Source organism: Lutzomyia longipalpis, chromosome 1 (genome assembly GCF_024334085.1).
Source record: "Lutzomyia longipalpis isolate SR_M1_2022 chromosome 1, ASM2433408v1".
NCBI lineage: Eukaryota > Metazoa > Arthropoda > Insecta > Diptera > Psychodidae > Lutzomyia > Lutzomyia longipalpis.
In genome coordinates, this window is record NC_074707.1 from 28,907,148 (window position 1) to 28,930,623 (window position 23,476).

The 23,476-nt window shown below is 36.5% G+C and overlaps 3 protein-coding genes across 6 annotated transcripts in view; 1 reads left to right on the forward strand and 2 right to left on the reverse strand.

Moving 5' to 3' along the window:
- Positions 1 to 23,476, reverse strand: part of LOC129797635 (cytochrome P450 6A1-like) — a 690,618-nt gene that overhangs the window by 376,215 nt on the left and 290,927 nt on the right. The window lies entirely within an intron of this gene.
- Positions 1 to 23,476, reverse strand: part of LOC129797630 (cytochrome P450 6a9-like) — a 667,408-nt gene that overhangs the window by 376,215 nt on the left and 267,717 nt on the right. The gene's annotated exons all lie outside the window — the stretch shown is intronic.
- The window catches only part of LOC129797426 (mucin-2), a 37,106-nt gene that overhangs the window by 11,007 nt on the left and 2,623 nt on the right, over positions 1 to 23,476 (forward strand). For both annotated transcript variants that reach the window (XM_055839966.1, XM_055839967.1), the window contains exons 2-3: positions 10,265 to 10,459; positions 19,667 to 23,440. In XM_055839966.1, coding sequence (XP_055695941.1) covers positions 10,381 to 10,459; positions 19,667 to 23,440 — 3,853 coding nt within the window. In that variant the 5' untranslated portion in view covers positions 10,265 to 10,380. The remainder of the gene's footprint in view (positions 1 to 10,264; positions 10,460 to 19,666; positions 23,441 to 23,476) is intronic.

A 23,476-nucleotide genomic window follows, 5' to 3' on the forward strand; every position in this document is an offset into this window, starting at 1 on the left:
GCAGTATTCCTTACGGTTTTTCCTATTCTTATACGGTTGCATATGGCAATAATGAGGAATAGAGCAGTTTTGATCACAAATGTCACATTTCCTTTTATTGCAATCATGATCTTTTGAAGCATCGTACGTTAAATAACAGTGTCTACACATTTTTAATTTGTCACAAACACCTGCAAGATTGTGGTTATTAAAACAGACCTGTCCTTTAAACCTACGATTGCAAGAGGAACATTCAATCATTGTCTTGACATTTGGACAAGGTGGATTTTGAGTACAATATTTGCATTTTTCGGTACAAACATGACGACGATCATAAAGTATATCACAAATTAAACAATGACGTTCAAAATCGAAAAATCCCGGGAGGTTTGATATACAAAAATAATGTTCATTAGACTTATCATAGAATATGTTAATTAATTTTCTCTGATTTGTAGCTGTTCTTCGTGATTTGTAATCAACTACGTGAAAATCAGAGAGACATGTGTATACATTAATTCGAAAATCTTTTGAATATTTACGATCAAAGGCATTTATAAAATCAAACCCGTATTTGCCATCACCTCTGATTTTGCTAGGTGAGATTTCTTTTACAAACGACTCTGCAATACGGTTTAATTTAATAGGGTATCGTTTATAACTTTTAAGCTTTCTGTTCATTTCTTCTTTGTTGTCGTCCAAAAGTAACATACCGAATATAATTGCTATAGGCAAACAATTCTTTTCCGCTTTAACGTCGATCATGCTTCTATACTTGAAGCGTTGTACTTCTTCAGCAGTCATTCTAGAGGGGTTGCGATGATACCCTCGGCCTGACATCTCATGTAGAAGGTATGCTCGAACACCCAACACATCCGTTGAATGGAAAACAGTAGTACTTTGCTGCACTTTTTCCAGATGGGCGAAAATGATGGGTACGTTGAGTGCAGAAAGAGGACGAATTCCTATGAAGATTGGTCGGTGATTTGGATTATCATGAAGAAATAACTTCATAACAATTTTATCGCCATCTTTTGACTCCATTCGAACTATTTTAAGTACCTGAAAATAACAAATCGATGATAATTAATAAAACACCCAGAAAATTATTTGTGCTATAGAATTTACCTCATCAAAGGCATCTTCCATCCAATTTTCGTTTTCCATGTTGTTTTCGGGTTTCTTTAATTGAAACTCAATCTCCAACTGCGTATAATTAAAGTGTGCATTGTGAGATTTGAGTTTTTCAATCACCGAAATATTTTTAGTCGTCTGAATTGGATCAATTGTTTCAATTCCACCTCCTTGTTGTAAAACAGATGCATCTTGATCATGATCATCATCACTTTCACTTGAACATAAGTCAATGATATTATCCTCTTTTCCAACATATCTAATAATACTGGCTCTCTGATGAGGCGAACGTGAACGATCATCATGTTGTCCGGTAGTACTCTGATATTTTCTCTTACCAGAGAGAATTCGGCATAGACTGTCAGATATTCCTGAACATTCTCCATGAGCTACAACGCACTCGAGTAATCTTTTTCTCTCGGTATAGGTGAGACACGTTCCATTATTCACATCACTTTCAATCCGTTTAATTACTTTTTTAAGGAAAACTTGACCGTCTTTATTCTCAATAATTGCAATTAAATCGCTTACCGATTTGGTAAGTGAAATAAAATTCATTATCTCGGACAAAGACATGTTGTTGAGATGATTCATTGTAAAGAAAACACTTGCACTTTTGACGACAAACTGTTGAAATTCTAAAATGCAGCTGCATTTTTATAGATAAAATATGTTAACTCAGCAATTTAAAATCATAAGAAAAAATTTTGTTTATCAGCAAAATTTTCTTTTAAGAATTTCACAACATGATGAATTTCATTCATATCCAGCAGGCAGACACCTGCAAATGTGCAAGCGTTTCATTAACCTATTTACTCTTAAAAGACATTAATATTGTGCAAACCATGCATTAATTATGCTGGAATATTCTTAAAAGCTGATGACAAATATTTTCTTCCTCAGCATTTCTTTTGGAATTTCACAACATTATGAAATTTACCGTATTTAATTTCTCACTTCCCAACATATAAAAGGTATCATCCTCATGTGACCGCTTCATTTTTTTTAAATGGAAAATGTGCAATCGTTTCATTTACTCACTTACTACAACAAAGTCATCAACCTGTGATGACCAACCAATTGTGCGGATCAAATTTTTGCATTCATATTTTACTCGGTAAAATAAACAACTCAAATTATTGAGGTAGGTAAAATATGGTGACAAATATTTGCATGCTCAAAGTCTCGTTTGGAATTTCATAACATGAGAAAATGGCAAACTTATGAGTTGAAAATTTTTTAAAAACGCAATTCTATTGCAATAAAAATTTTAAAGTTGTTTATTTCTAAAAAAAATATATCATAAAAAACTTTACTCCGATCACAAATGATGTGTGATAAAGCGGGCAAAAAAAAACATGTGAAAATTATGCATGGGAGTAAATTGCATTTTTCCCCACACAATTAAGACACACAAGTGGTGATCATAGAGAGAGAGGAAAAAGACGAAAACTCCACATACAATTAATGCACGATTCAAAGCCAATATTTATTCATTGAAAATATATTGTCTTTTCCCCTCAAATAAAAGCCACATAATTCATGCACTTCATGAAGTGATCGCGAAAAAATGTTTCGTCAGCGAAATTTTTCTCAGTGTCGCTTCAACCTTTCTTCGCTGCCAAGTGTCTGCTCAAATTTCCTTTGAGCAATTTTTTTCTCGTCCGCGCTTCATTCATTTAATGTGTGTGATATGAATCATCAAGGTGGGGTCGGATGTACGGTTCACAATTATGGGGGGCTGCCTGACAAGTCAATTATAGCCCAATGGTTAGAGCTTCGTACTGGGCACTCAAACCTTGTATGTTCAAATCTCATAAAAGACCAAGATTTTTTCCATTACAAAAATTACAGTAATTTAAATATTCAAACATTTAAAATCAATTCAAAGGCGCGAAATCAATATGTCGGTGATCAAAAACGGTCAAATTGAATATTCAAAATTAAAAATCGTTAATAAATCAAATCCCAATATGGAGGAATAGAAATTCGGAATTCAAAATGGCGGTACAAAATTAAAAATGGTGGACAGAGAAAACAAGATGGTGGGATAAAAATTCAGAAATCAAAATGGCGGGTATAAATTAAAGATGGCGGACAAAAACAAAGATGGCGGAATAAAAACAATATGGCGGACAAATCCAATATGGAGGAATATAAAAATCACAATTCAAAATGACGGATTTAAATTCAAAATGGAGGAATAAAATTCAATATGGCTGCTAAAATTCAATATGGTGGCTAAAATGTGACGTCATACAAAATAACAGACTAAAACATGACGTAATTCAATATGGCGGACAAAATAAAATTTTCAAAATGGCGTCCACAACATGACGTCACCACAACACGCGTCACTACAAAAATGATGACTTCAGAGGGGGAAGGTACTCTCGAGACGTAATTGATGACGTCATAAGGGAACTTTAAATGATGACGTAACAGACCGATGCTCCACAAACATAAAAATGCTGACTAAGCAACAGTCTCCAGCGGCTACCATACTACTAACGGGTGTTTATCTGGCGAATATTTTTGTTTTTTAAGCGAATCATCCGAATATTTCCAAAGATGAGAATGTATGACTTTACATGAATATCTTTTACTAAAAACCAAAAACTCAAAACCGAAAAAATCCAAAAACGTATTTAGAACTTTTTCAATTAAATTATTTTTTTGGGTTCAATTTACTACTTCTAGGTTTGAATTTAGTCATTATTTAGGCTTTAATGATTTTCTTTTTAAATTTTGTTCCTTAATCTATGCAGTTTTGGGACTGAAAACCTAATATTTATCGGCTTTAATTTAGTCTTTACTTGGGGTTGAACATACTACTTTTTAGCTTGAATTTAGAACTCTTCTGTCCGAATTTATTACCTTTCGGTTCGATTTAAGTGTTTTTCTGTGTAAATTTAACATTTTTAAGCTTAGACTTATATTTGAATTTTCTTTGCGAATAATCCGAATATTAGAGAATAATTCGAGTATTTCCGAAGATCCGAATAATTTCGACCCAGATAAACCCCCCTTGAAAATACATCTTAAGAAAGTTTTTGATATCTTTCCCACATGATCACGATTAAATACGCCTGATTGCAAAAACTGAAAACAAATTCAATCAAAAACGAATAATCATAAAATGAATGACTCGAAAATTGCTTATTGACCTTTTATAAAAAACAAACTTTAGCACCGTGACTTAAGTCGACATAAACGTCGGTATTTCCTAAAAGTACGAATTTCCTGTCATAAATGTCTTGTTATATCACTTTTGGTGGGAAAAAAATAAACATTTTAAAAGCAACAATTGCATTTCCAATCGATCTTGATAAATTGCTTTTGGGACATTCATTGCGAGAAATGCGGTGCGGCGCAAAAGAAAATTACTTTGGCAAAAATATTCAAATTTGTGCGAAAAAATGCATGAGGATTTTGTGATTGATTGATGGTCGAAAGTGATGATAAAATCGGTAAATTGAATATTGTGTCACACACGCCACACCATGCAAATAAATATGCAAATTCGGTTGAATTGGAGGAGATGCAGTCAGGGTGGTGTGCTGGAGGATGCTATAAAGAGAAGGATGACCCATTTGTCAGGCACTTCTCGCACATATTGTGGCATATAAGAAATAAATTTTCATGATTTTGAAATTTGCATGTGAAAAGAACAAGGCAAGTGCCCACCTCCAGGGGTGGAGCACCACTCAACTGTTTCATGCTTCTGTATTTAGGATTATATTCATTAAATTGATGGACTTTAAGTCACCTCTGAGGGTGATTTTCATTATAACAACATGCCACACACCACTGCTGCATATTATGTCTCTCGTAGAACGCATAGAACATTTTATTGAGCTCCTTGCCGAGCTCTCATTCTCGCTGGGTGAAGATGTTTGTGACGTTGAGCATGGTTAGAAATTAATGTAGTCCCATTGTGCTATCGGTCCCTTCTTAATGGCCGACACGTAGTATAGATAAAATGCCAGAGCTTTTTAAGCTCGACATTTTTCAGCATGGGATGTGTAAATCTATTTGGGTGTCTATTTTTTGCTGACGTCTCTTAGATAAAATTTCAAGGGAGAGTTCAGGGACACACGGTGCGCCTACATTGTGCGTTTGTTTTGTAGCCAAACAGCATTAAATGGATATTTATTAAAAGCATTCTCGTATTCAATTTGACAACTTAACGACTTTCTGTTGCTGCTAACGGTCTTGCGGTCACTCCATGTATAATGTTTTTTCTCCGCGCTTTTATTTTTTTTTTCGCGCTCCCAATATCGCAAGAACTGTGAGGCTTTTTGCGCAAAAAGGGGGGCTTCATTCTTCTCTCTTTTTCTTCTTCTTCTTCTACATTGCCACCAACGGATGGTCAGAATGAGAAATAATCTCGGACGCAATGACAAAACACGAGGCGGATAATCTCTCCCTCGGAGTATTTTCACATGAAAATGTTTCTATTGAAATTTACATAAATATTCTGCTGAATGTGATTAGTCACTAAATCGCTCCTTTTACTTAAAGCTATCGCACGTTCCTTTAAACATGGTAATTGGATTAGTCGATAGTATAAGTAAATCGCGTCTCTCTTCTTTCCCAGCCTTATGTCCAGCACTTTGGAATTAATAACCAGCATTTTGCGTGGATGATTTGTCGGTGTCTCGTGATTGAAGGTGAATAAATATTGGAGAGAGAAGCTCTTGAATGATTCTTCGAATATTCAATCAATTTCAGCTCAATAATATGCCACACCCAGAGAATTTGGCAAAATGACTTAATTAAGATTGTAGGAGTATGTCCAAATGAACATAAATTGGCGCGTGGAAAAGAATTTATCTGTGCTAAAAAAAGCCTGTTTTATTTCCTTTTTATCAATTCAATATTGAGTGTAATAAATATTTATGGAATTTATGGCATTTCTTTTTAGGAGCTTTCGGCAGAGTGTTAATTAAATGTCTTTTTGAAACTTTTAGAATAAACATAAATGATGAGTTTTATGCAATGCGATTGAGATTAGTGGGAGGAAAATCAAGGTAAATTTTTTATCACCTTTGACTGAATTAGCCCCAAAAGTTTAGCAAACAATAGAAGCTAAGGGATCATTCACATGCTCTCAATTGTTTGTCAAAATCAATTAGAAAATTAATTATTTAAGTATTTCAATTTGGTACATCTGTCTGTATGATTTGCATGATCAAATGCAATTTAAACTGTGGCATCACAGAGGTTCAAACAAAACACTCCATCGGGGAATAATGAACTACATACTCGGAATCAAATGCATTCAAATGGTCATACAATCAAAATAGTCATTAGAGTGCATCTTGCACTATTGCACCTGATAGCCCTTTGGCGCTACAATCAATGATGTCACACTGTGAGCGGTATTAGTGTTCATGGAGATAATTCTGAAAGATAAATATGACTTGGAAATTGTCTGCAATTTGTCAGGCTATGAGCTTTTGGTTACTGACCCGTGTTATTCATACAAAACTTATATTTTCTACGCGCGAAATTTCAATTCAATTCTTCATCAAATTAAATTCTCAGTTTTTCAGAAGAAAATTCCATTTGGGAAAGCTACGAGGAAGGAAGCACATAAATTAAAATCTTAGCAAATACCTATGTGCTACGAATAATTAATGACATAATGTTGATGAGTCGTGACTGAAATGAAAACGAAAACTTCACTTTTTTTTATTTCACTTTGAAGCTTGTCTGCGCGAGGCCTTGACCCTTCATACCAACGCCAGAGTAGCCTCATTAATGGCAAAGTGTTGAAGATTTGCAATTAAAAAATTCCTCCAGCATGTTCGTCTTCTTCTCATCTAGCACATACCCTAAGCAGTATGTGTCTGGGAGGAGGATGAACGAGAGGGAATAAATGTACTGTGACACACTCCTTGACATGTGTTTGTCCCCAATATCGCCTTTTCAATCAAGATGTGCCTTTACTTGGGGATTTTTCTTCGTAGAAGAAGCATGGGAAGAATGCCCCCATACGGGGAGCTTTTTTCCCGTTGGGTGCCTCCACGTGTATACTTTATTTTTTCTCTATGTGCGAAGTATCAAATGAAAAAAATTGCACTCCCCACGAAGATGAGATTGGCATTTGAGTGGAGTCGCCATGCCCCTTCCTTCTGGCGACTCATGTAAAATGGATACAAAAGCGACAGTTTACAGGCATATAATAGTACAATGGTGGTACTTGTCGCTCCGCCGCAGAGGACGCACCAATTGGACGGTAACATCGTTTTGTTGTCCAAAGAAATCTCCTCTCAATTCCACCTTGCAATAGTGCGTAAAGAGAGATTACAGGAGCAGATAGATGTTGAATGTCATCGTGAATCATCGCTTTTTAAAACCCCCCTTTGGTCCTCCTTCTTATGCCACCATGGATGCTTCTCTAAAGTATGGGATGCGACTTTTCCTACCTACAAGCCCATCTATACTTATACATTGTCCCATCATGTATCTCTTCATTAATACCTCACTTGCCATGCTGCACCGGACAAGATGGAATGAAAGCCAAAGAGAATGGGGCTTATGTTGCGTTGATATTTCACATGATTAATCATTTGTTTTAATAAGTTCATTAAAAATCCATCTTCATAAAACGATTTATAATGCGATCCCCGACGAGGATTAAGGAGACATGAGCTACTCCTGGATGAAGTTTAATTATGGTCAGTAAGACGGAGAATAATAAATATTAGCAAAATTAAGCCTTTTATAATAAATGGGTGTATTCTAAAGGTATTTTTAATTTGTAGGTTTATGTCAAGTTTTAAAGAAATAATAATAAATGTTTTCAGAATTTTCGCGTAGGTATTTTTCTTAATCCGATTTCTCATTAAAAAATGCCAGTAATTTTATTTTTAAAGAACGTCAAATTGATTCGATTGAAGAAAGAATGTTTAGACCTTTGCACAAAATTTAAAGGATTTTAATTAAGAGCTGCAGGGCATTATTAGTCAACAGCCGTTAAAAGTGATTTCTTAACCGATTTTAATGAATTTTAAATTTAAAAAATTTATCTAAAAATACCTACATTTTGACCATAAGAATAGATCGTCTTCTGTTAAAATATGAATGAAAAATATTTTAGTTATTTAATGAAATGATTTAGTCCTGGTAGATTATTAGAAAATAGTTATCAAATACAACACCAAGTTCTATATAAAAAAATCTAACTTCATTAAAATTTTATATTTTGTGACCTTGACCTACAATCGAAGTTTATTTTTAAATATCTAAAATTGAAAAGATTTTTTTTATACGTTTTTTCTAAATTATTGCCATCCCTATGCAATTTATTAGTTCTCCTTCAAACAATTTTTATCATCATAAACGGAGTTTTTATATTTATTAACGGAGAATTTCATTATAAACTATTTAAATACAAAATAACATATTTTCACCTTTTAATCAAATATTTGCTACACAACGCAATTAATTTATATACATACATACATGCCTACTAATATATTTATTATTTGGAAATGTTACCTACATATGTATATCAATAAAGTTAATAATTGAAATTTTGATTAATTCTGAGAATGTTATTTATCAATAAATCAAATTAAAAAAAGCTTCTTTGAATCACTGAAAAATAATAATTTCTGATTTATTGACTAAATTCACTTCACAACTAGACTATGATTTCAATAAAATGCAATCTTATTGCATTGGTCTTGACTATCACAGAGTGAAAAAAAGGAAATGAAAAATGTTTTATGAGATGAAATATTTATTTTTCTTTATGCAAACATCCCCTTTGGAAAAATCATAAAACTTTGAAGCTGTTTGGGCGGATCTTTCATTCAATTTTATCGCGTGAGTGGTTGGAAGAGCGGGGTGATTGAAATAGAAAACGCGCGTGGGGTGTATGTACCTACCAACGATTTTCGTGTTAAAATATTTTAATAAAATTTAAATAAAATTGCAAACAACAGACCAAACATGACTGCATTGTCAGGTATGCTAATTTGATTCTGACCGTTTGGCCACTTTGCGTACCAATTGGAATTAACTTTTATGACAAGTCAATTATACGCCGAGCAAAAAAATGCAGAGCATGAGTTGAACAAAAAAATACAATTTGCTTTTAATACGCAAGCGATAAAATTAGCTCCTCTTTGGGAATTACAATTCAATCTCGTGCTGATCCCACTCTCGGATTTTTTTTTAATACTTTTTGCTCAACTTCTAAACTAGACACACACTTCATTATTTTCTTCAGGCGATCATGTCATGTTCTGCGTGAGGAACATCACACTAATTCTGCGAGTATTGAATTATTTATACTGATCTCATCCACCCCGGTAAACAAATAAAGCATCATTTCGGGAGGATGACTTATAACTCTGTGAGAGTGACCCAAAAAAAAACTGCATCAATGAATCAACTTTGATGCTTTGGCAACATGCAATAAATTAAACATTTTGTGTGGAATCTGGCTGTGTCATGTCGTGGGTGCCACTTCATGGACCGCGACATTAATTCATCTAATCAAAATGATTTTTCATCAAAAATCACCAGAGCGCATCGACACCCATTCCCCCCAATAAATTGGCTCTCATGGCTTTACAATTGATGGAGCCTCATATCCTCGTGTTATTCCCATCATGTTTGACATTTTGCACCAAGATATTTTGTGGGTTGATGAAAATGTTTCTTTTTTTTCATTTTCCAAAAAAAAACATATTTTGTATCATTTCTCATGCAACTGATATTTTTTCTGATCAACCAGCGAAATGAACTCAAAATACACAAAATTAATGAATCAAAAGCATTCAAATAAAAAGCACAGGGTGTGAAGAACAAAAAAAGCTTTTTGAGTTTTTTTATGATTTTTATGTCATACAAAATTAGTCATAAATTGATTACTATTTGAGAAAAGAATAACAGTCAGTAAACAAAATCAATAAAAATAATTATTATTAATATTATTATTGCATAAAGAGTTATGCGAGAAAAAATATTAATTTTTTTCACCCTGTATGTAAAACAATTTTTCACATTTTGCAAAAATATACAAAATTCCAATGAAAAACATACAAAATGGGGAAATGGCAAAAAAACAGTAAACTCATTGAAATTGTCGTATTTACAAAACATGCCTTTTTCTCTTGTAATTTATTTACAGAACACCCCAAATTGGCGGCGGCCTGAAAGCACACAAACAAGAATCTCGTTCCCGCCCAGGGACACTTTTCACCTCCTCGCACGTTCCCAGGGTAATTGCGACAAAATATCCAAGACATGGCGCCTCCACTGCTGCTCAAATTCGCCCTCTGTGCCGTCTTAACTCTGGCTCTCATGAGATTGGTCTCAGCACAAGGTGAGTTTCCTCTCCGCACAAGGAGGTGGTAGTTTGTCATGTTTTTCAATTTATTTCCTCGGAATGAAATTCATGGGGAAACGTATGGAAAACTTTCGGTGTGCACGAACTTATCTATACACGTAACTCGTACAAGCAAAAGTACACACAGTAACCACCAATCGATTTTTGAATTTAAGCTCCCAAACATCTCCATTCCCATACCCATCCGTTTTTAACGTCGCCCTGTAAATAATCTGTAAGACAATCTTGCGTCAAATTGAACATCAGAGAGATGATTAATTGATTTATCAATTACAGGTCACGTCACGAAAGTCTAGACTCAAAACCTATTTTGTATTCACCTGGTATTATGTTATATGATGGTAATTATGGGAATATATTACATTATATACTATGTATACTATTACATTTTGGTAAATTGATGTTGAGAGTTCTTTTATATTCCTCTTTTCATTTAAAATGTTGCAAAAACTGTTGACTCGTTGATAAATCTATCGACCATTGAAGCTTTTTCTTCCATGAAATATTAAATTCAATTAACCCATAAAATAACATAAACACAAAGTCTACCGATTGAAATTTATGCATTGCATAAAATTTTCATCACCAAGTCGAGGGTGAGCTTTTGAAAATGAAAGTTTAAAGCAAAATCTGCAAGATAGAAATCCAATAGATATCATAGCACAAAGCAATTAGGGGAATAATGGTGGATCATAAAGTTAATAACCCAATAAAATTTTCGCACTTTTTTTTTTACACACATTTGCAATATTTATGAGATAACTTGCTCGAAATATCGTGAAAATGGTACTAAATCGATTAATAGTGGAGGAACTTCTTCTTCGAGAGTTTGAGTCTAACTTTTCTACCATGAACTCCGTCGTGCTCTTTTATTGTGCCTCTTTTTTACGGCACCACCGTGAATCACAATATTGATGCCTAATGGCTGCCATATATTTTCTTTTCATTTTAGTGCTATATGTGTAGGATTTTGCAAAAAAATAGGAAGATGAAAATAGAAATGAGACATCAATGAAATACTTTGCGACATTATTGGGGTCAATAAATTATGTATTATTTTTTTTATGTGATTTGTATATCATTTTGTCTTTTAAATTCTTTTATTTAAAATTGGAGCTTTTTGACGAATTTCTGTGGGATGCTAATTTCTAAAATTGAGAACATTCATCCGTTGTTTTGTTCTGTTTTAGTTTCAAAATTTTAAATTAAAATAAAATAGTTTTATTTCTCATAAAGTCCTAATACTATCGATACATAACAGATTTTATTATGAATTTTGCGACAAAGTTCATAAAATACTAATTACTTTCATTTTCTATGGAATGCATCATAATTCAAGCATTTTTAATGTTTCAAGTGAAAGGAATATCTATAGTCAAAGCAATGATCTTATGCCACTTTCCATATAAAGAAAAAAAATCCTAAACGAGTTCTATCGTGAATCTAAATATAAGTGAAGGAATACCTTGCCTGGGGTAGTAAATTTGTTATGTCTCATGTAATCCTTTTACCACACCAAGATTCCCTTGAACGTGGCCAGAGGTGGTACTTGTGTGAAAACTTCCACTGGCCATTCATCTTATTTTGAAAATTAAAACACCGAGATATTGCAGAGGAGCAAAACACGCTTTTAGTTCTACTATGTGTACGTACATATATAGGAGAATCGCGGTGTTAATTTATGTTGTCGATAGAGCGAATTGGAATATATTTTCTCTTGGGCATAGGAGAGCATAACAAGACATAGGTACTTATGTACAGTACATACATATAAACGTACATATATATGATAAAAAGTAGAGCTGTGAGAACTCAAAACACGAAAGGTGAGTTCTCTCGTGAAGCATATGCATCAGTGAAAAATTGCACATGAAGATGCGTCTGGTAAAAAGTGAATTGAACTCAGGTCGACCGGATTCCTTGTGCTCATCCCACCGCAAAAGAGAGGGCTACTGACCACTTTATGATGTGGTCAAGACAAGACAAGATATTCTCTATACATATAACTCGCATCCGAGCATTATCAATTCGCAACCGCGCGCGGTAGATGAGTGGAATACATTATAAATTATCCTGGAGCATCGAGATTATGGAGTTTGGTGTAAGACTTTTTCTTTACTGACGATGGTGCGCTTTTTTTTGTTTGATGGGACCTTAAGAGGGAAACATTGTGATTAAAATCAGACAATTTATAAAAGCCAAAGCTTAATCACACTCTGTAATCTTTTCTCCTCTCCAATTGTGCCACACGGTTTTCTTGGGAACCCCCTTCTCTATACCTGATTCCGGGCGTCTGCCAGCAAACACCTCGACTGTGGGGCTTTCCTTTACTTCCTACATGGCGACAGTGTGGTGTCTTTTTTTTCTTCTGTAGAGTAAGGATAAAGTTGGCACATCAATTGAACCCATATGTTATCGCACCTCTTCCTTTTTGCACTATCTCCGTGAGATTACAATAAATAATAATTTTTCTACCATCTCCACACGGTGCACACACATTGGCAACAATACAAAAGTTGAGGATGGAAGTGAAGAAAACAGATTGCCTCATTAAATGCAAAAATTCCTCGAAACCATTTATCAAAGCGCGAAATGGCCAGAGCACATTCCTCCGGATCTCACAAGAGTTTTGCCCCCAAATGGATTGCAATGGGCCCGGAGACGGGGCGAAGGGGAGTGGGGGTATGGGGGGAGGTTGTGAGGTACCAAAGACCTCCTTGACTGCCTCCTTGTCGTGCAATGTGTCGCTCCCTCCAAAGTGCATCTCACATGCAATGGCACTTTTACGTTAAATGCAGCATTTATAACTCTATGCGACAATCATCGATAAATATACAAGCACCTTATAGCAATGATGGGGAGACTTGAAGATCGGGGGCTGACAGCCACATAACAATATAAACGAGTTCCTCTTCGACATTGCAGAGTGAGAAAAATGCATCCACCCTGTGAGTGTCTATCTATGCTTGATAGCTCTCACAACTAAAAGGGAAAACTCGATTGTCAATCGAGATGATCGTTTCTTGACTTGCAATTGTTCCCATGATTTGCTTTTTGCATCTTAAGAGGTTCCCAAGTTCTCTTTTTTTGTTAAAGATTAATTAATCTTAATAATCTTGAGATTAATTAATGAAAAATATTTTTGTTATAAAATTCATTTCAAAAGAATGATTTTGCTTAAGATTGATTTTTTACATGAATTTTATAAAAAAAAAGATTTATTTCTTTGGTGAATCCTATTCATTTTTATTCGCTTAATTATCGCTTTTGAGCAGACAAACCAGAAGATTTAGTGGAATGAGTAGAATGAAAAACAAATAAGAAAAGTCGAATACTTTTTTTTCTCAATTGTATTAAACAAATGACAAAGAATTGTACAAAATCACGATTATTACAGCTTGTCTTATGCAATTGCATAGAGCATATGCGTCTGTGCTTCCATGATTTAACTCAGAAGGGGCGTGGTTTAAGTGTTTGAGTACAAAACATATCCGGTTTTTTTTGCTAATCTCTAAAAGGTTGTTTTTTAGTAATGATCTTTAAATTGCTTCTGAGGTCTTGGAAATTTTGATCTTGAAACACTTAATTTTGAATTTGCAATAAAGAAAGTAAGACATTTAAATCTTGACTCTAGAATACGGACCACTGTTTTTTTTTAGTATACATATTCATATTTTAGAGTAAGAAGAGTAAGATTAAACTTTTAGAAATAGAATTCAATAAGAATTCTAAGATTTTACATTTTACCCTCGAATAAGTTACTTAATAGCCCCTATTATATACTCTACATAAGCAATGATACATATACGACAATAGACAGAGAGAATTCATAGCAAAAAATGCGTGGAAACAGTAGTAGTAAATTAAACAAGAAGTTGGTATCTGATCTTCTTAGGAATTTATTTTGCAGACGCGTCAGGTGAAAAGTTGAAGAAAAACCAATAAATTGCGATGATCCCGAGGTATTGGATAATTGGGACAAATTGCATGTAATCCCGATAACTGATTTCTCCTCACGGGGATATTTTTTTCGTCGGCGATAAATGATTGTCAAGGTCATGCTGTGGAATCTTAAGTAGAATCATATAGGGGATGTATCATTACAGCATTTATGTCGGACAAAGTGGCAGGATGTTTTCTTTTGCCACACTCAACTATGCAATTATCCTGTCTGATTTCTCTTCTCCCGGGATATTGGGAAAATTGTCATGCAATAAGGAAGGGTGGAGACACAATTATCATATATATTCCTCCCATGCCTTTCTCAACGTATTTAGGGAGCAAATTACAGATGAATGCCTGAAATAGTTGCTCAGCTTTATTTTATGAGAAAAACATTTAAAGTTCAAACATTCATATTAAACTTCTTTTAACACGAAATGCATAAAAATACATAATAAATCAAAAGGAAATATCTTACATAATCTCAACAAGTTCACGTTCTCATTAAATCAATTTCAATTAAAATTAATTACTTACTGCAAATTGCTCGCGATGCTTAATGAATTTATTCATTTTGTGTGACAAATAAATCCCATCTCTTCTGCTTCTTTTCTTACTTTACTTATTGATGGTAATTCGTAAATGGCAAACACACAGCCACGATCGAAGAAGAGGAGCCATTCAATTGCAATTCATGCAAATCTCAATCGCATTTGCACTCCCTGCTTATGCTATGCATCTCTAAATCTTCTTTAATTGGCATTTTACAGGAAATATTTAATTGAAGGTATCGCTTACATTTTCAACCCGTTCCTTTTCTACCCTTTTCCTTTTGTACATGTCTCATTTTCTTTTTTCTTCTAAAACCCCTCTTGCACGCACAATCAGCATGCTATAGCAGAATGTAAGTAGTTTTTCTCGTTTTCCATCCTCCAAGATCATGCTCATAGATTAACAATGTTTGTACCTACCACAAGATAAGAGATCCACAATATAATTGGGATTATATGTGTGTAAAATATTTTCAAGGTGCTTTGAATGTTGCTAATTGAATCATTGACAGAATTACACCCTTTGAGACATTGTACACATCAAAATGCATTCAATAATGTACTTCAAAGCTGAATTTCACACGATATACAATTTCGTAGGATAATTAAATATAAATGCTCCTACTTATTGGATTAACCTTGACTTTGAAGTGCTTCATGCTATGGATGTGAAGCTAATTAATTCGCCATTTGAGAGATATTCAAATTACAATCAATAAAAATTGTGCTTAAGATGCGGGAAATAAAATTAGGCTTAAAAGTTACACAAGAACATAGAAAGAATAGATTCGAAATTGGGACACATAAAAAAGCAGAAATGGTGGAATTTGTCGTTAAATGGCAAACAATAATTTAATGTATTTGCATATCTAGCTTTTACTACTTGTACGACGAAGAATTCACAGGCAAAATGTAACTGGGAATATCACAGTGAAAATTCGTTCAGTATAAACATAAATTTCCTCACATGCAAAGAATTCTCTTTAGGCTAAATTAATACATACAATCTTCTTGAAAATCTTTGAATTAGTTTAATTGTTTGTACAAATGCCTTCAAAGGAGTCTATTCATTTTGCAAATTGAAAATAAACCCAAATTAACACAAAAATTGAGATTTTTCTTTAAAAAGAAAACCTAAAATATAAATGAGTGAGAAATTCTTAAGAGATAATTCTTTAAAATTATTTTTCTTTTATCTTTAATTTATTTCCTTCAAAAAATAGAATAAAATTCTTCTTTTTTTAAACTTCTCTTCTGTCTAGCTTCTCACAGAGTCTGTGTTTAACGTATTTTTCAAAACTGTATAGAGAAAGATTTTAAAAGAAATAAAAGGAAATATCAGATGACAAAAAACTGTATAAAAGAGACAAATTTTGAAAAGACATTAACACAGGTATTAAAATAAGGAATAAATTATGCAAAAATCCCATTGAAGATTCCAAATAAACTGCCTCGACCCAAATTCCATTTCGTAAGAGAGTGACATTCCTGTTAGGAAAAACTAGTTGCTGTAGATTGAACTAGTGCCTTTGGGGCTCTAAAAAGGAATAGCAGCAAAGTAGAAATGGGTGAAACTAATTAGTTTTGATTGACTCGGGTGAATTTAGCCTCGTTTTCCATTTCTCACCATGCTTATCAAATGCTTGCGCGCGAAATTGTATGTTGTGCCCGAACGTGGTGAGTCTATCAAAGGAAGACAGATATGCGAAGGTGTTTTTCATTTCTAGCTACATATATGTGCATATATGTATATTGTATAGCCTGGGATGCTATTTGTCTCGGGATATGTGAGATAATCCTGATGACATTGTCACTTTTCCCATTTAAACCTGCCACAATATATGAAGAGATGAGAAAGAGATTCGAACGCTAGAGGCTGGTTGGAGGCGATGCGAAGAGGAAAGCCTGAAATAGCATCAGTACTGACCAGTCGCAATGTCAAGTGCGTTGGGGCCGGTTGGTTGTGGCCATGGAGTGGCCAGTTGGACGAAAATCTCGTGTGCGTGGATGCGAGGTGCTCCAACAATACAGGCGCTTAAACATCTTTCGCGTGATGACGCTGAGATCGGAGCTTGGCCAAAGTGGGCAGTTCAATCGCCAATTTATTTGCTCTTTCCTCCTTTTGCCTCTTCTGGCAAGGGGCCCGAAGTGGCCTCTCGATGGCGCAACATAATCTCTAATGCCACGAGATGTGTGTTATTTATGAGGGATACTATACGGGGGTCAAACACCTTGCAAATTTTGTCTATCTCTCTTTCCTGTTTCCCGGGCTTCTGGTCGTCGTGGGCACACAAGAGGGGGAGGGTGAGGTAATTTATTGGAATTTTAATTAAATCACCTCTCCATACTCTCTTAATCGCCACATGTGACTGTGGGAATGACTTAGAGACAATTTAAAATATTTTTTCTAGAGCAATGATTAAAAATCCCACAAGACAAGAAAAAAAAGTCCCGCCACTAAATGGACGGACAATTCAAGAAGAAAAGAAAGAAAAGAACCCAAAGCGGTGACTTGGGTATGGGAAAAGCTCTTTTTTCTCTTATCTGATGGCTGGAAAAAGAGAGAATCAAAACTATAAATATTGCACCCTGTCAGATGGTGTTTCCCCAAGACATTGTTATTTCTTAATCACTTTTCAATACCCAACTCCGCAATGGCTATACGACCACTGTGAACCAGAAAAGGTGGAAATAGGAGAACAATAGAGTTCATTGGTAATTCGAGTCAATTGACTTCGCACAGGGAAGAAGCTCTTGTGCTGATTTTCAAGTGATATCGAAAGGTATATACAGAAGAAAACGTCTCAAATTGCTGTTTTATTAACAGAGACCTGCGTAAATTGATAAACCACAGACGATTAGGTAATATATATGTAAAACTATATACATTACATACCTATTTTGCTGTAGAAAATGAAGTAAAGGTAAGCTTGTAATTAAATGAAAAGGAGGCTATTCATTCTGAGGCTTTCATTATACATATGTATATACCATACATATCAGGCATTTAATATACATAAGTTCTATAGGAGTTTAGAAGATTTATAAGAGAATCCAAACTGATTTTTTTCATTTAGGCTAGCTGAGAAAATTCTGAGTAGTTTTGCATAATTTCGTCTTTAATTTTTGCTTGTTTTTTCCGTAATGTTGGTGTGATTTATGATTTTTCTTGGCAGGTTCTAACAAACCTAACTGAAAGCTGTGCCTCTCTTTATTTAATTTTTAAAAGATTTTTTTTTCATTTAACCCTTTCGCGTCTACCTGAAACATTGAAACATGGCTCTTTTATCACGGTATTTATGGTCTCGGTGCTTTTGCATTTTGGTCTCTTTTGCGTGAGTTTGATTCATTTGAAACTTGGAAAAACGATTAAATTCATAAATACTAATAAAAAAAAACGTTTTACGTTTGGGTCAGTTAATGACCTGAAGAACGTTTTTTTTTAAAGTCGAAACGTCGATGGAAAGCTAAAATAAAGACAGAATTCCGCAATTTCATTCCAAATCAATTTTTTCTCTTGAATTTCGTAATGTGCACAACTTTATTTAATACGTTCCGCAATTTTGACAAGAAGAACTTTCTTAAAGGAGCTTTAGTGAATTGCTGAAGACGGTGCGAAAATAGGTGTGCAATATATCAAATTGCACGTGACATTAGCAATCTCCTGAGTCTGTGATGTTTGCGTTTGGTTCTCAAGAAGCCACCCGGAGTGGCAAATGATTTGCATGGGGAATGCATTTGCAAATCTTCTGGAATATTGGCTCTGGGGTTAGGAGAAGCGAATGATTATGGCGTGAATATATGGGTAAGGATAAGAAGTTGTCTCAATTAAGATAACTCCTCGAGGCGTCATCGTCTAGCGCTCCCACTTGGTCTATGCGCCCATAAAACACCCATTTACTCCTCAGCGACAAGTGAAGATTATTCCCCAATGCATCGGGATGGGAGAGCTTCTCAAAGGTTATAGCGGAGAAGAAGAGGAGGTATTCTCAAGACACCGCGCGCCAATTGTTTACGGCTAATCATTTTGTTTGCTACGGCACAGGGACTATTTTTGCCCTCATCCCCCATGTCGAAGTGAATTAAATAAAAATGGCAGTGCAACTTTTGTGCCAACTCTACCATGCTCCATAAATTCCATGCATAATTGCTTATTAATTCAAAATGTCTCTCCTCCTTCCCATTGGTATAATATTATAACTCCCTTCTTCCATTTTGATATTCCCCCCGGCTTGGCGTATGGTGTGATGTGCGGTGAAAAATTTCCCACCCACCCGACCACCTCTTGCGAATATCAAAATACTTTCCGTCTTGTTGAGAATATGCTGCGCTCAGGCATGTGCTTGGCACCAACTTAGAAGCATTTTAGATGATTATGGGGGAAGTTGAGAAAATATCATGATTACCGTCGTAAAATCTGACCATTTGCATATTTCCATTTGTTGAGTGTCCAACCACCTCCGTATTATCCACTTCACAATTCCCGCGCGCGCAAGAGCTCTCTCGGGATGATTCCACAAAATATCACCAAATGTCTCCTCCACAGCCATGTGAATGTTGACTTTCAAGTTTAATCCCACTATTTTATTGACTTCACTCTTACGAGGAGAGACAATAAAGTCAATAGACGATTGCACATAATAGACAAGATATTTCAGCACTTTCCTCTTTTCTCTCCATCTTCTTGCAGAATCATTCAAATGCGAAAGTGAAGGATACCATGCGGATCCAGATGACTGCGCTGTCTTTCATCGATGTGTGGACAATGGCAATGGGGGCTTAACTGATTACCGCTTCACCTGTGGCCCAGGTACTGTCTTCTCATCCGGGAACAATGTCTGTGTTCACCCAAGCGATGCCAACAACGAAAAATGTGGTCTTGCTTCGAATTCTGTGAATCCAGAATCGGAGCATGATTCACAGCAACCAGCACCATCGTCCACAACACAAGCATCAACAGCACCATCAACCACACCTACAACAACAACAACAAAGAAAACCACAACTAAAACCACAACAACTACAACTCCACAACCTCAGCCTGAACCAGAACCTGAACCAGGAGCTGAGCCTGAACCCGAACCCGATGCAGAACCAGCTCCAGACACAACGGACAAGGAGGGTCTCTGCAAAGGCGAAGGATTCATTGCACACCCAACAGATTGTCGTAAGTTCTACCGCTGTGTATCGAACGGAGAGGGACAGTACAACCGCTACGAATTTGAATGTGGTGAAGGCACAGCCTGGGATGAAAGTATTCAAGGATGTAACCATGACTACCTCGTTGAACGATGTGGAGGCAGAGCAACAACAGCATCAATGGGAGATGACTACCAATCAACGAGTTCACAAAGTTCCAGCTCCTCATCAAATGATACCTCTTCCTCATCATCGTCATCTTCGCAAAATAGCACAAGTAGCTCCAGTAGCAGTAGTTCATCGAGTAGTTCATCAAGTAGCTCATCCAGCAGTTCATCGAGCAGTTCCTCAAGCAGCTCATCAAGCAGTTCATCTAGTAGTTCATCCAGTAGTTCCAGCAGTAGCAGTAGTACATCATCGAGTACTCAGTCTTCAACCGAGCAATCCAGCTCTAGCTCAAGCTCATCCTCTTCATCAAGTGAAGAGCAACAGAGTAGTAGCTCTTCGTCAGGCTCAGAACAAAGTAGCTCACAGACTGAAAGCAGCAGCCAGAGCAGTGGTAGTAGTTCTACTTCTGAGCAAAATCAATCATCTAGTGGTTCTTCAACTGACCAATCATCTAGTAGCTCTTCGACAGATCAATCATCTAGTAGCTCTTCAACAGACCAATCGTCTAGTAGCTCTTCTACAGACCAATCATCCAGTAGCTCATCCACAGATCAGAGTAATAGTCAAAGCTCATCCAGTTCAGGCTCTGAGAGCAGTTCATCGAGTGAAATGAATCAGACCAATAATGAAAATAACCAGAGCGGAAGCTCATCGACTTCCGAATCATCTTCAGGATCTAGTAGTTCCTCAACGGATAGTGGACAAAGCAGCAGTTCAACATCTGAGTCAAGTAGTTCATCCACTGATAGTAGTAGTCAATCGTCATCTGGATCAGAATCTTCCAGTAGTTCTACAGATAGTGGTCAGGGTAGTTCGGGATCTTCTTCTGGTTCTGATACTAGTTCTGGATCAGGTGGAAAATGCGAAAGAGATGGCTTTATGGGTGATCCCGAAGACTGTCGCAAATTCTATCGATGTGTCGATAATGGCAAAGGTGGATACGATCGCTATGAATTCACTTGTGCAGAAGGAACTGTTTGGGATAGTGAACAGGATACTTGCAACTACCCATGGGCTGTGAAAGATCCTAAATGTGGAACGGGAAGTAATACGGGTGGATCAGGTGGAGAATCTTCCAGTCAAGCACCGTCTTCATCTGAATCATCATCTTCGCAAGCAACTCAATCAACAACATCCGCTACTACCACATCTTCACAAGCTCCGTCCTCAACTACAACATCTTCTTCGTCTTCGTCAGCTCCATCGTCAACAACTACAGCTTCTACAACTACACAAGCTCCATCCTCATCAACAACTGCTTCTTCATCTTCGCAAGCTCCATCATCAACAACTCAGCAATCCTCCGGATCTAGTACAACTTCTCAGCCACCATCATCCGATGGTCAATGTAGAGAAGAGGGATTCATTCCACATGAAAGCGACTGCAAGAAATTCTATCGATGCGTTAGTGATGGAAATGGAGGCTTCACTCGCTACGAATTCAGTTGCGGAGAAGGAACTGTCTGGGATACAGCAACAACATCATGTAACTATCCTCAGGATAGTGCCCCACCGTGTGGAACCGGGACATCATCTGGATCAACTGAGTCATCAGGTGGCGGAGGATCTTCCACTGAAAGTTCTACTAGTCAGCAACCCCAATCCACGGAAAGTTCAACACAATCGTCTACAACCTCATCATCAACAACTACGTCTTCATCAACAACGTCATCGTCAACAACAACATCATCGTCAACAACCACATCTGCTCCAAGTTCATCTTCCGAGGCACCTAAAGAAACTGAATCAACTACTGCTGCCCCTTGTCAAAATGGGACAACTAGCACTACACCTAGCTCGCAACCAGCTGGTACGGAGTGTGAAGGTGAAGGATTCATGGCTGATCCTGAGGACTGTCACAAATTCTACAGATGCGTAAGCGATGGCCAAGGAGGCTACACAAGGCATGACTTTACATGTGGTCAAGGAACTGCATGGGATGAAGCTGCTCAAACGTGCAATTATGAAGACTCTGTTGAAAGATGCAAAAGTGGAAGTTCAAGCTCTCCACCACCATCGTCTTCATCTTCAGCACCACCAAGTTCAACCACAACTAGCAGTTCCTCTTCCTCACAAAGTACAACATCGAGTCCACAGAGTTCAACAACAACAACACAGTCATCATCAAGCGCACCACCAAGTTCATCAAGTTCTTCGTCATCATCAACAACGACTACAACTACGACCACAACAACAAGCGCACCACCATCTTCATCGTCACAAGCACCTAATCAGGGAAGTACGACATCTTCGCCTTCCAGTGGTACCTGTGAAAGAGAAGGCTTCTTTGGGGATCCAGATGATTGTCATAAATTCTATAGATGTGTAGACGACGGAAATGGCGGATTCACTAAATATGATTTTGTGTGTGGAGAAGGAACAGCCTGGGATGATGCTGCTCAGACATGTAATCACGAAAGGGATGTCCCTGCTTGTCAAAATCAATCGGGATCATCTGCACCGCCATCTAGTACTACAACTTCATCGCCATCGAGTTCTGAATCCACAACGACAAGCAGTTCGAGCACCACAACTGGTAGCAGTACAACCACATCTTCATCATCCAGCAGTTCTACAACATCTGCACCATCTAGCAGTTCAACAACATCATCTACAACAACCGGTTCATCCTCTAGCTCGGAATCCTCATCATCATCTTCAACGGAATCTACAACTGCTGCACCATGTGGAAATACAACGAGTGAAATAAAATGCGAGGAAGCTGGATTCTTCCCAAATCCCGATGACTGTAGGAAGTTCTATCGTTGTGTTGACTGGGAAAATAATGGAGAGAAATTCTCATTGTATCACTTTGAATGTGGAGAAGGTACTATTTGGGATCCAGCTCTCGAAACGTGTAACTATCCCGAAAGTGTACAACCACCGAGGAACTGCAAGACTCCCCCTCCATCTGAAAACCAAACGGGTGAAGAAACAACATCTTCTTCAACAACTACCACAACCACTACTACAACAACTACGACAACTACCACCACAACTACAACCGAATCGCCAAGAGAGGAAACTACAGGTTCTACCACAACTGAAGCAACCACAGAAAGTACAGAGTCTACAACGACGGAGGGTACAACTGAAAGTACCGAATCCACTACCACTGAAGGTACGACTGAGAGTACAGAATCCACCACAACAGAAGGTAAGATCATTTCATATCTATTCTAAGATAGTAGTA